This window comes from Callorhinus ursinus, unplaced genomic scaffold, assembly GCF_003265705.2.
Source record: "Callorhinus ursinus isolate GAN/ISIS: 27379988/994484 unplaced genomic scaffold, GSC_fseal_2.0 scaffold27, whole genome shotgun sequence".
In the NCBI taxonomy this organism is placed as follows: Eukaryota; Metazoa; Chordata; class Mammalia; order Carnivora; family Otariidae; genus Callorhinus; species Callorhinus ursinus.
The window spans coordinates 8,100,864-8,113,500 of record NW_027397089.1 but is presented as its reverse complement, the minus strand read 5'-3'; the positions used below and the strand labels follow the sequence as shown (position 1 = coordinate 8,113,500).

Genomic DNA, 12,637 nt, shown 5'->3' with positions numbered 1-12,637 from the left:
AAGAAAGAGATACTGGCTTCGACTGGGAACAGGGTAACAACCCAAGTGTCTAAAATATGTTAGGAAATGCTACGTATTTTTCTGTATGGAAAAAATATATAGAAGCCTCCCTGCCTGATATCTCTAGCTCTCCTAATAGACTTTGAATTCAGTGGATAAAGTTGAAATCAGAGCAGACATAAGGAGGAGCCAAAGACACAGAAAAGGCTTTCAAAGTTGCTAGAATTCAGACTGATGCTCTAACAATTATGTCACTCAGAATTAAATATATATCTACCAAACATGAAATGTTAAGCAGAAAAGTAATTGCTTCCACTGAACTTGGCTTCATGATCCTTACACCAAACTAACAATTACAGAGTCCAATTTCAATCCATTTCCTGGATTGCATTTTTTATTGCTCCCATTAACCATGAATTTGAGCAGTCATATAAATGGCAGTCATCCAAAGATTCTTTGTTGCTTGGTGAAAGATATGTAGGTGCCCATTAGAGGACTTAAATCTATTATGTCAAGTATTTTTTCCCCAAGATATTCTTCTTTGTGGAAAGTTTCCTTTTTTTTTTTTTTTAAATGAGGCCTCATGGGTCCCCAGATTTGGAGAATCTACTACTAATTAAGTAGCCAAGACCTACACACATGAAACAAAGAACAATTCTAGGATGATATATAGCATAAGCTGTTGGGAAAATAGGTATGCAGTTTTGGGTGAACATAACAGATGTAAGAATTCAATACAAAGAAAAGATCATTATTGGTTGGAATTCATCTAAGAAATGGGGTAAGTCGGTCTCAATTTGGATCTTAGAAAAACTAAGGAAGTACTAACATGAGTTTTAAGAAAAGGAGGAGATATTTTATTAGTTCAGAGGTGGCATCATGAACAAAAGTAAGAAAAGTGCCTGGCATGATGGAGATATTACAGGGCTCTATCTATGTAGGGTTTGCTGACATGATTGGTAAAGAGTGCTCTATGGAATTAAAAAGACCATAGAAGTTGAATAAGATCCTTGACTGCCAGCAGGCTAATACCAGTTTGGTAGGACCCTCTTAATCTTACTTAGTACCTGTATTACATGAAAATATTATCAGCCCGCATGCATTTTTGCAAGAAATTATTCCCCAAACTCTTCTTGAGTATCTACTATATGCTAACATATGTAGTTGGCATAGGACCAGAAAAAAAATTGTGCCTGTACACACAGAATTTATACTCCAGGGGAAAAATTTATTATTAATTTTGATGATAACAAGAAATTATCTTTATTCAGCTTTTTTTGTTATAATACTGAAATTATAAATACTAAAGTTTTAGAGTATGTCATGTCGTAGTCATTCATTCCTTCATTCAATTTTCATTCATTCGCTTATTTCATTCATGCAACATTTATTAGATGCCTATAATCAAGGTCTTCACAGTTATCAAAGATGTTGACTTAATTCAAATTATTATAATTTATTTCATATAAAGACATAAGTAGATACCACACAAGAACCCTACCAATATTCCCAAAAGAAGTTCCTTTCTCTAAAATATCTCTGGTGCATTTTGGCAGAAGTTGTTGCCTCTGATGGAGTGTTCTCCCCGCTCCTCTTATCCTTGAAGATTCAGTTCAAGTGTCACCGCTTCCATGAATCCTTACTTCTAGGGAACATGTATCACATGTATACCTGTTTTGTTCGTACCTCCATTTTAACAAAAGCTTGTTGATTGTGAGCTTCTGGAGAGCATCTTTATTCATCTTTCCATTTTGGCAACTGAAACAGTGCCTGATGTAAGAGGTGCTCAATAAATGTTCTTGAATGACTATCTTAAAATAAATGAGCCTCAGGTGCGTTGTATATGATTATTATAATATTTGAGTGCTAACAGCTGGTTGAGGGTCTAGGTACACAGATCTTTTGATTATATAATCTTCCCCATGTTATAATGCAGAAATAATAAAAAAAGTAAGTTCTGAGTCTAAGTTATCTCTGAAGATATAATCCCAGATTTAGTAATAAGAGGAGTCCATGAAGACTTGGTTTATAGGAGTCATATGAATGTGATATAGAGCATGGGTCACAGAGAGAGCTTTAGCAGAGGAGGTCAGGGCCAAATCCAGACCACCTTCAGGGTCAGACAGGGCATGTGAATGAGCGCTGGGGGAGCAGGTGAGCCTGGGACAGTCTGGTGATCCACGCCAAGCTCATTTCCAATTTCAAGCCACTCTCTGGGATGTCTCCCATATCTCCCCATTTCATACTGCTGGTATTTGCTTTCTCACTTAGAGTGAGCTTCAAGTTCAGCTCCTCAGAGAAAACCCTCCTGATCCCCAATCTACAACAGCATTCCATAACTGCCTTTCCCCACATCCTGTTCTCACTTACTGCAGGGCTTGTATCACTATCTGCTGTCTTTCTGGTCTGTCTACTCTTCATTGCTCCTGGTCAGAATGTAAATTCCCTGAGAGCTGATCTCTTATTAGTCTTCACTGCTGTACTCCTAATATCCAGCACAGTGCCTGGCATCTAGTAGGTACTCAAAAGTCCATGCAATTGAATGAAGAATAAATGAGAAATTTGGATCTTCTATTCCATAAGTGGCAAACTATGGCTCATGGGCTACATTCCACTTGCTAGTGAGTTTTGTTTAGACTGCTCAGTGTTTTTAAAAATATCAAATGAATTGTCAACGTTTAAAAATTAAGAGATTTCACGTTTTTTAAAAATTTCAAAATTCAGGTTTCTTTTGAAATATCGAAAGAAGTGGAAATCTAGGGCCTGTAATCCAAATTGGAAAGTCAGCAGACATGACTAAAGGCTGCCTGCTTTGGAAGAGGATCACCAGACTGTCCCAGGCTCACCTGCTCCCCCGGCGCTCATTCACATGCCCTGTCTGACCCTGAAGGTCTGACCTCCTTTGCTAAAGCTCTCTCTGTGACCCATGCTCTAAATCACATTCATGTGACTCCTATAAACCATGTCCTCGTGGACTCCTCTTATTACTAAATCTGGGATTATATCTTCAGAGATAACTTAGACTCAGAACTTATTTTTTTATTATTTCTGCATCATGACATGGGAAGATTATATAATCAAATACTTAACTGAATTCATTATACACCAGAAGAAAATCTAAGTGAGTGTTTAAGAGATCTCAACAGGGCAGAAGAAATCTATCATTAAAACATTAAAAAGCAATTAATCAGGAAGCAGTAGCTATAGCCACTATGACTGAGATTTGTTACTGTTAATTAAAATTCACTAACAAAAAATGAACCCTGTCAGAAGAATGGATAAACACATTTTCAAACAATTCACATAAAAAAAATAGAAATACTAAATAACATGAAAAGAGAGTCCATTTGGGGGTACCTGGGTGGTTCAGTCAGTTGAGCGTCTGACTCTTGGTTTCAGCTCAGGTCATGATTTCATGGGTCATGAGATCAAGACCCACGTCGGACTCTGCACTCAGTGGGGAGTCTGCTTGAGATTCTCTCCCTCTGCCCCTTCCTCCCTCACCCTCTCTCTCTCAAAAAAAAAAAAAAAAGAGAGAGAGAGAGAGAGAGAGTCCATTTTACTGGTAATCCAAAAGATGGGAATTAAAATGAGATACCCTTTCATCTATAATTCATTAATTCACTTAACAAATGTTTGTGAAGTGGTCACTATGTTCCAAACACTATAAGTTTGGCAAAGATTTTTTTAAATGGTAGTAATTTTAGGATTCAGTAAGATTAGTACCATCACACATTGTGGAAAACAATTTTATGATATGCAACCATAAAATAGTTACTACCTTGTGACCTAATAATTAAACTTCTTGGAATTTATCCTAGGGAAGTAATCAGTGTAGCAGACAAAGATTAATGTATAAGGATCTTAATCATAGCATAATTTATAACATCAAAAACATCAGAAACCTAATGTCCAACAATAGGAGTAATTAAAAAAATTGTGCTACATTCAAATGATGAATGATTATGCAGACATTAAAATTATGTTTTCAAAGACCATTTAGTGACATAGGGAAATGCTCATGAAAATTTTTAAAACCTATATTTTAAAAAAGAATTCCATATAGCCAATTAAAGTGATCCATTGTTTCTTGCCTTATGAGCCAGGAGTTATTTTTGATTTCCATAGGCTTGCTAATTAATACTTTTCTCCATATACATCTTAATTCTGGTAGGTATTGAAATAAAGCGTCCTACATGTTCACTGCAGCATTATTCACAATAGTCAAGATATGGAAACAACCTAAGTGTCCATCAATGGATGATGCATAAAGAAGATGTGTACACACACACACACACACACACACACACACACACACACACACACACACAATGGAATATTACTTAGCTATGAGAAAGAAGGAAATCCTGCTGTTTGCAACAACTTGGATAGACCTTGAGGGCATTATGTTAAGTGAAATAAGTCAAAGAGAGAGAAATATCATATGATCTTTTATATGTGGAATTTAAAAATGTGGAAGTCAGAGAAGCAGAGAGCAGAATGATGGTTACCAGGGGTTCGAGGCTGGAAGAAATAGAGAGATGTTGGTCAAAGGGTATAAGCTTCCAGTTATAAGACTAACAAGTTCTGGGGATCTAAGGTACAGTATGGTGACTATAGCTAATAATACTATAATCATATACTTGAATGTTGCCAAGAGAGCGTATCTTAAATGTTCTCACCAAAAAGGAAATAATGATGCAATGGGATGAAGCTAATGCTATGATGGTAATCATTTTGCAATATATAAATGTGTCAAATCAACACATCATACACCTTAAACTCACACAATGTTGTGTGTCAATTATATCTCAATAAAACTGGGAGGGGGGAATAAAATAAAGTTTTTCAGACCAAAAAACAGAAATTACTATGTGGGACCAGAAAAACAATATGGTTTAATACATGTTAAACATATACAAAGTACTGAAGAATGTCCTAGATTGCAGGCAGTGACTATTCTATGGAAAGACAGGAATAAAGAGGAGAAAGAACAGTAAGCAGGCAAAATGTAACAGAACAAGCCCACAGCAGAAAGAGGAGGCAGAGATACCCAAGGAGAACATGTGGAGGACAGAAAATCAAAAAGGACCAATAGCTGAATTTTAAGGAAATGTTCTGCACGCACCATAGTATTAGAACTTAAGAAATTCCCTTTTTGATGTATTTATAGTTTTATGTAGATCAGGCAAGACACTTACAAGAAGCATTATTTGTTTCTTGTAACACCAACCACAGGAAGGGCCAAAAAGGATGTCACAGTAGAAAAAGCAGAACTACCTCACTACCATGAAAAGAACAACAACAAAAACTGAAAGTCTGAGCGCACCGAAATAAACTGTCTGTACAAAAGATGATTATAGTAAAACAAGGAGGAAGTTGAACCTTAGTTTTGGAATTACTGAACTGTGCAAGGGCAGAAACTAATCTGCATGGTCATCAGCATTCAGGAGACAATTAATTCCATACCCACCATGAAAGCAGCAAAACCTGGGCTCAACCAAACCCTTGGAGCAGAGCTACACAGTTGCTCCTGAAAGCAAAGCATGGGATTCCTACACTTTGAATTTCTGCTTCGGTGTGGTAGCTGTTTGGACAACAGATTCGTAAGGTACTCAGCAACCATGGTTTGGCCTCCCAAGAAGCCAAATATAACAATGCCAGCCTAGAGAACGCCAAAGGACTCACTCATGGAAAGATCAAAAAAGCTCAGTGGGCTCTCTTCTCTGAGTGAAAACTGAATTTTTCATTAAAAAAAATGGTGGGAGGAGTCACCCAAGAGAATACATTTAAAAGTAATACGGTAACAATGTTCTGTGTCACTCTAAGAAAATAAGCAGATAGTTGCTTAACTCTCACTGTCAGTTACACACACTGTTCCATATATTTTGCCACTCCTATCCCGTTTTTGAGTTCCTAGAATAACACACATGGACTCTTGTTTCATATTTACTCTTATCATTGATCACAAGAGTAATCACAATACTCTTATCATTGAATCACATTGAATCAATAAAAGGTTTAGGGTGTTCAGCAATTCAGAATTTCCTTCTTCCCTATACTCAGTCTGGCTTCATTTATGTATCTCTATGTTGTACCATCCCCGCTCTGTAAATTACTGCTTTTTCAACATTTTGGTTTTGCAAAATTAAGAAACCTCTATATATCCATTCAAGCCATTTTCACATCCGTAATTTTATCTCTTCGTTTCAGTAAATTGTATCCCCTCGTTCCTTTTTTTTTTTTTCTTAACTACGAATTCCCACTCCTTGGACAACTCCACCGTCATCTTTGAATCTAATCTGTTCTCTCCAAGCACTGTTATAAACTTACACCCATCAAGATCATTGACCCTTATGCCATCTGCGTTTTTAACTTCTTTCATATTTTATGTCATGAGCCTTCATTCTATGACCAGCTCTTGCATTCTTTACCCTCGCTCTCCATTCTCCTCCACATCTTCCGCAGCCTGTTTTTAAAATCTGTACTCTCTACTCCTATACATAGTCTGCTTAAAAATGAACTGACCTAGAAAAGTCTTTTCTTGACCTCGACATTGTTACTGTTCCGCCTATTATACGGGTAATCTGAGATGGCATTTTTAAATCTCCTCTTCATGGACGTGGGTGATGGGTTCAAACATCTGCCACTCTACTGGTTCCAAGGCTGACTTAGTTGGGCTGGTTGTTCATTTCCCACTGAAAGGTCAGGACTTGTTCGCACAGTCGCTCGTGCAAGAGGGGACAGCCTCCCCAGAGAGAGTGAGACTAGCTTTCAGTCAAGAAAACATGCGCGGCTGAATTCCCCTACTTCCTTCCTCTAAAATGTTCACTGCTCACTCTGGCCCACTCTTCCTTGTTGGTTTCCTTCCACAAGGCTACAGCTTCTGAAATAGCTCCTTGCCCATGCACATGCTGGGCCACCACATTTCTCTCTTCCTCCTCGCAGCCAATTTGGATTTTCATTCTCAGCCAGTGATGTTTTTTTCTTTCCACTCACGTTCAATCTGTAGTCATTTCTTTTCTAGACTGACTCCATTCCTGTCACCTGAATTTTGCTTTCTCTCTAAAATGACACCTTTGGGACGCCTGGGTGGCCTTAGTCGGTTAAGCATCTATCTGCCTTTGGCTCAGGTCAGGATTTGGAGTCCTAGAATCGAGCCGCGCGTTGGGCTCCCTGCTCAACCAGGGAGTCTGCTTCCCCCCCTCCCTCTGTCTGCAGCTCCCCCTGTTCGTGCTCTCTCTCTCTCTCTCTCTCTCAAATAAATAGATCTTTAAAAAATAAAAATAAAATGACACCTTTTCCATCTCCTAAGCCTGTGTTCTTCCTTCAACTTGTCCTTCATTCTGGCTTTTAGTTCCTCAATACCTAAAATTCTCTTTTGTCTTTCTAGCTATAACCCATCTGCCCTTATCTGTTTCTAGTCTATATGTGCACTTTGCTATATGATGCGAGACCCAAAAATCTCCACAGGGATCGGAACTGTATTAAAAATACCAGAGCAGCTTCTTTTGTTAATATATTTTAAAATCTGACTCCTTCCCGGAATCTTCTGTAAAAATTACACTCCAGTTTATATACATCATACAATCACACAGAGAAAAGAAGGGCAAGAAGTGTCTAAAGAGCACCCTTTTAACACCTTAAAGTGACACGGTGCTGTATATGTCCATTATATCTCAATAAAACTGGAAAAATTAAAAAGTGAGAAAAATCAATGTACTTTATATCTATCAGTGTTTGTTCAATCAATTGGCAAGCTGTCTGGGGAAGAAGGAAGAGGGAGAGGGTAGACAATGTGAGAAGATGACTAGAAAGAAAGATCGGGAAAGTCTACAAAGTTTGGACTATATTCCATAAAAAAGGGGGAGTTACTGTAAAAAAATCAAATTGGCACTGTACATTTAAATTTTTAAATCCTAGGGCACCTGGGTGGCTCGGGCATTAAGCGTCTGCCTTCGGCTCAGGTCATGATCCCAGGGTCCTGGGATCGAGCCCCGCATCGGGCTCCCTGCTCAGCGGGAAGCCTGCTTCTCCCTCTCCCACTCCCCCTGCTTGTGTTCCCTCTCTCGCTGTCTCTTTTTCTCTGTCAGATAAATAAAATCTTTAAAAAATAAAATAAAATGAAATAAAAATTTTAACTCCTAAACAAATCTTCATTAGAAGATGCAAATTTAAAGTTGATCTTCATGTTAATAAAATTAAATTCCTCAAACAACACTTATCAAGTACCTGTTTTCATAAAGTACTATAGGATGGGAATGGGTCCTCTAAAAGAATTTAAAATTTAAATTCTTCATCTCTGTTAGAAGTCCAATGAAACCAATTAGAGGCTGCCGCTTCTGGCTTCTGAATGAAGCATGCCAACTACAACTCGGAGAGGCCAGAAGCCGTCTGCAAGGTTTCTCCTGATTAGACCCAATGTACCCCCTTACTTCGCACTCTCTATCTTCTCAGTTAGCCTCTCCTCCTCTCTCCTTCCATTTGTTGTCACGGTTTGTTTATTTCTCAGCCTCTGACCTGGCACTGTCTCCTGGTCCAGCAGTTTTGGGAGGCAAGTATCATTCTCTTGTGGATCAACACTTAGCAGAGCTCTGGGAACACGGTCGGCATTCTGGGAGCCTTTCCTTTTCCCTGGCTCAGAGCAAGGGGGCAGGTGCTGAATGAATGATGGGACCAGAACTTGAAAATATAACAAGTCATGACACAAAACACAATTGATAAGATTAGCAATAATACAAGACATTAAAATGTGACACCTGATGGGCCAGGATGTAGATATTGTGTCCAACATCTTTTGGGGAAACACCATCATCTCCGCCCTCATCATCCCCATGGTCACATTCCAATCCTTGGTTATAGGCATTCTTCATCACATCCACCTATTAAAAAAAAAACAAAAACAAATAGGAACAACAAGGTTTGAAATGCCACAAACAACAGGCATTTTACGTTGTTTACGGGGTATAATTAAAAACTGCAACACTTCCTAAGACTTGAAAAGTATAAAAGAATTATAATTGAAAATGGCCTTGGAAACCATCTTTATTTAAATGAATGTGAAAGTATTTTCCGACAATATTTTCTGTCTTCCTTGAAAAATTTTGCTTTTGATGTTTGAATGTTGACCATGCCAAAGTTCCCATGAATTAGGAGACTCCGGAACCATGTATTAAGCACCCACTAGGTAAGAGGGACAAGGGAAACTGGACATTGTCTTCTGCACTGAGGACCCAACAGTGAGTATAACACAGTATGTGCCCTCTAGGAACTTAATGTCCAGTGGGAGTTAGCACGTCAAGAGGTGAACACGATAGTCCTACAGCCGCACTAAGTGTGAGGCACTAAGTGAGCACAGAGCAGGGGCATGAACTCAGGCAAGAGACTGATGATGAGCCACAAGGAGGAAGTGGATGATGAGATAAAGGTGTTGTAGGCAGAGGAGATAGTATTTTCAAAGGGCTCTTGTACAGTGCTGTGGTTGTATGAACATGTAGCTCATTGCTCCATTTAACCTTAAGAAATAGAGAATGTCTTGCTTCTCTTAGCCCACTGCCTTACAGATACGAGACTTTGTAAATATATGCTAAATGAAACTGCATCTTACATTTCTCTTTATCAGCCCTGCTCAACACCATTCCTTACTATTAAAGAGAGAGCAAAAGAGTGCCTTCAACAGGATCTCCCCGTAGTACCAGCAGTGGTGCTTCTAAGACTGGGACCTAGTCGTGGGGCCCCTGAGTGATATGGGTTTGAGTATATTCTCAATGCTTTTAAAACCCAATGCTTTCAAGGAAAAAAAAAGAGAGAGAGAGACAGAGACAGAGACAAACCAAGAAACAGACTCTTAACTACAGAGAACAAACTGATGGTTACCGGAGGGGAGTGGGGTGGGGGGATGGGGTGAAATAGGTGATGGGGATGAAGGAGGGCGCTCGTCATGATGAGCCCTGGGTGATGTACGGAGTTGTTGAATTACTATGTTGTGCACTTGAAACTAATATAACACTGTATGTTAATCATACTGCAGTTAAAATTAAAGAAAAAGAAACTTAGTGCTTTTAAAGTACGCTGATATTACTTCCTAATTTCCATGCAAGTGAGGAGGAAAATATAACTTCTACAGTAAGAAGACACACTAATGACCTCTGTGGAATCCCCATCAAGTCTTCATATGATTTCCTTTATGCCAAGCATGGTGCAACATTCCACTGATAGAAATAAGTACAAAAGGTATTGGTTTTATTTTTATTGTTCAGAAAGAGGTCTAAATAAAATTTTTGAGGAGTACAAACATTTCTTAGATACCTTTCTCATATATTCCAGTACACAAACTAAAGCAAATTTATTTTGGGGGGGGGCAAAAAGAATTTTCAGATAGCTTAACAGACTGTGACAATCTGATTAAGAAAAGTGCTTAGAGTGGATAAAACCAATGAAGTAAGGACCCAAATCACACAGGTTTTTGCCATCATAGGGCCTCCTGAGTTACATGTAAAGGTAAGTTGCGATGTGCTATTATGTCCTGGTAGAGCAGTGAAAGCCACTAGCCCTCTTTCCTGACATGCATACTACAAATTTATCCCTTTTAGGATGAACATTATTAATACAGTTTCAAAAATTTTCTTACCAGTTCCCTGGGTCTCATGTTAAAAAGAATTCTTTCCGCATTCTCGCTGTCATGTCTGCTTTCCATAATAGCCAGCAAAAGCTTAGAGGCATTGTTCTAGAGATACAGACTGAGTTAATGCACATGGAAAGCCTATTTCATGGATTAACAATCCCTGTGTTTGTTTTAATTGACATTACCAGGACCATTTAAAAAAAAACAAACAGAATTTTAAACTGCTAATTTCATTTGGCTAATTCACATTTTAATATAGAAGGTTTTACTTCATTGTCAACACAAAATAAAAATAATGAATCATGAGAGGTATGTTACAAAGAATATTTTAAATATTGGCAAAAGGCTGTTTTAAATACAAAATTGAAACTTCATATATAATGCATTAAAATATACTATTTTCCATCACCATTTTCTAAATAGACATTGCCTTGATGCCATTTTAACAAGATGGTAAGGCAAACTTAACAATAATGTATTTTATAGAAATGGAATATAATTTAAAGAACTTAGCACAATTGTTTTTCGCATGAAACATGAATACATATTATCATATCAAAATTTTAAATAAATTTGAGCAATAATCACTGAGAATTAAACTATAAAATTTTAAATTCATGAGTTAGTAAAATAAAAATTTACTGATAATAGTTTACTCGTCTCACTCTACGGCAGTATATATGCAACATGTTTACCATCTGGGTTGTAGAAGAATAATATTTTCTTTTGTTTAATAGAGACTAAAAACATTTTATGTTGTCTTTGATGTTTCCACTTTGGTTTATAAGTATATATTCTCAAATATGTAACCTGTAGATACCATTAATGTTTCTGATATAGTTGATTTATAATTCAAAGAATTATAGAAAGTCTTATTACACAAAGCACAATATCCTCAACATTTGGAAAGATGTTTCTTTACACTGTTTTCAATAGCACTGCCCCAGAATTGTGGCAAACTGTGAAATGATAAAAACCACCTGGGAGATATTTCTACAGTGTTTTTGCAATATTTATTTAGATAAAATTCTCAAGCTCCACACGCAATCTTTGATAGGAGCACAAGAGAAGTAAAGTCAAATGGCTTTAAGAGGTTTCTCAGTGACTAAAAATTAACATCTTGTAGGATAAAGACTTGAACTGAACCAGCTGTTTGATGTATGCAGACATTCACCACATAAAATTGTGTTAAATTTATACAAATTAATTTTACTGAGTAGCTTAATGCCAAATTCTATCCAACTATTTTGTTCTTTTAGGAGTGCAGCCTAAAGACTATCTTTAAATGACTAATATTAGCAGCAATGATGTCTGATGATGATGGTAGCAAGATCACTGACCCATCCTGAAAAAAAAATCAGTATTTGTAAGGGAAGTGGCATTATTTTTTTCTGGTCCATTTTCAATTTTTTGCAGATCTGTACCTATCCTAAAATCCATTTTTATAATCTAGCATCCTATACAAACAACGTACCTAAAATAATAACGTTCTAGGATTAGTGGAGAACTTAAATCCTCAGAGCCATCTGAACTGACCCCGCAGAATTCAAAGCTAAAACCTTGGCAACACTAACAGTATTCTCTAATGAACCTCACTTAGCAGGCCCAATACATAATAGCTTAAAAATACATCCAATTTCAGAATACCATTGGCAATATGATTTTTTTCCAACCAATCTTCTTTTTACGCTATGTTGAAAGAATAGAAATCTTGTAAATGACCTGAAATCTGAATCAAATTGAAAGTACAAGAGCCTATATACACTAAGAAATCAAATGTGTGTGTCGGTATTAACAGATTTTCTTCCAAAGGAAGCTAGAGACCTTTAAAAAAAAAAATACCTATTTACAAATTCAAAACTTCGCAGTCACAGATCAGTCATGAAATATAAATTAAAAATTAAAGGACAAGACAGATACATGAAAAAAATGCATAAGCCTTCATAGTAAATGAGTATATAGAGTTAAGTATACTTAAAATTATAAATGAAAGCATAAATGATTAAGCAATTA

At 37.2% G+C, this 12,637-nt stretch overlaps 1 protein-coding gene across 1 annotated transcript in view; it reads right to left on the bottom strand.

Moving 5' to 3' along the window:
* The window catches only part of ITPR2 (inositol 1,4,5-trisphosphate receptor type 2), a 497,992-nt gene that overhangs the window by 134,343 nt on the left and 351,012 nt on the right, over nt 1-12,637 (bottom strand). The window contains exons 44-45 of the mRNA XM_025879725.2: nt 10,631-10,726; nt 8,760-8,882 (exon numbers count right to left, since the gene is read on the bottom strand). Coding sequence (XP_025735510.1) covers nt 8,760-8,882; nt 10,631-10,726 — 219 coding nt within the window. The remainder of the gene's footprint in view (nt 1-8,759; nt 8,883-10,630; nt 10,727-12,637) is intronic.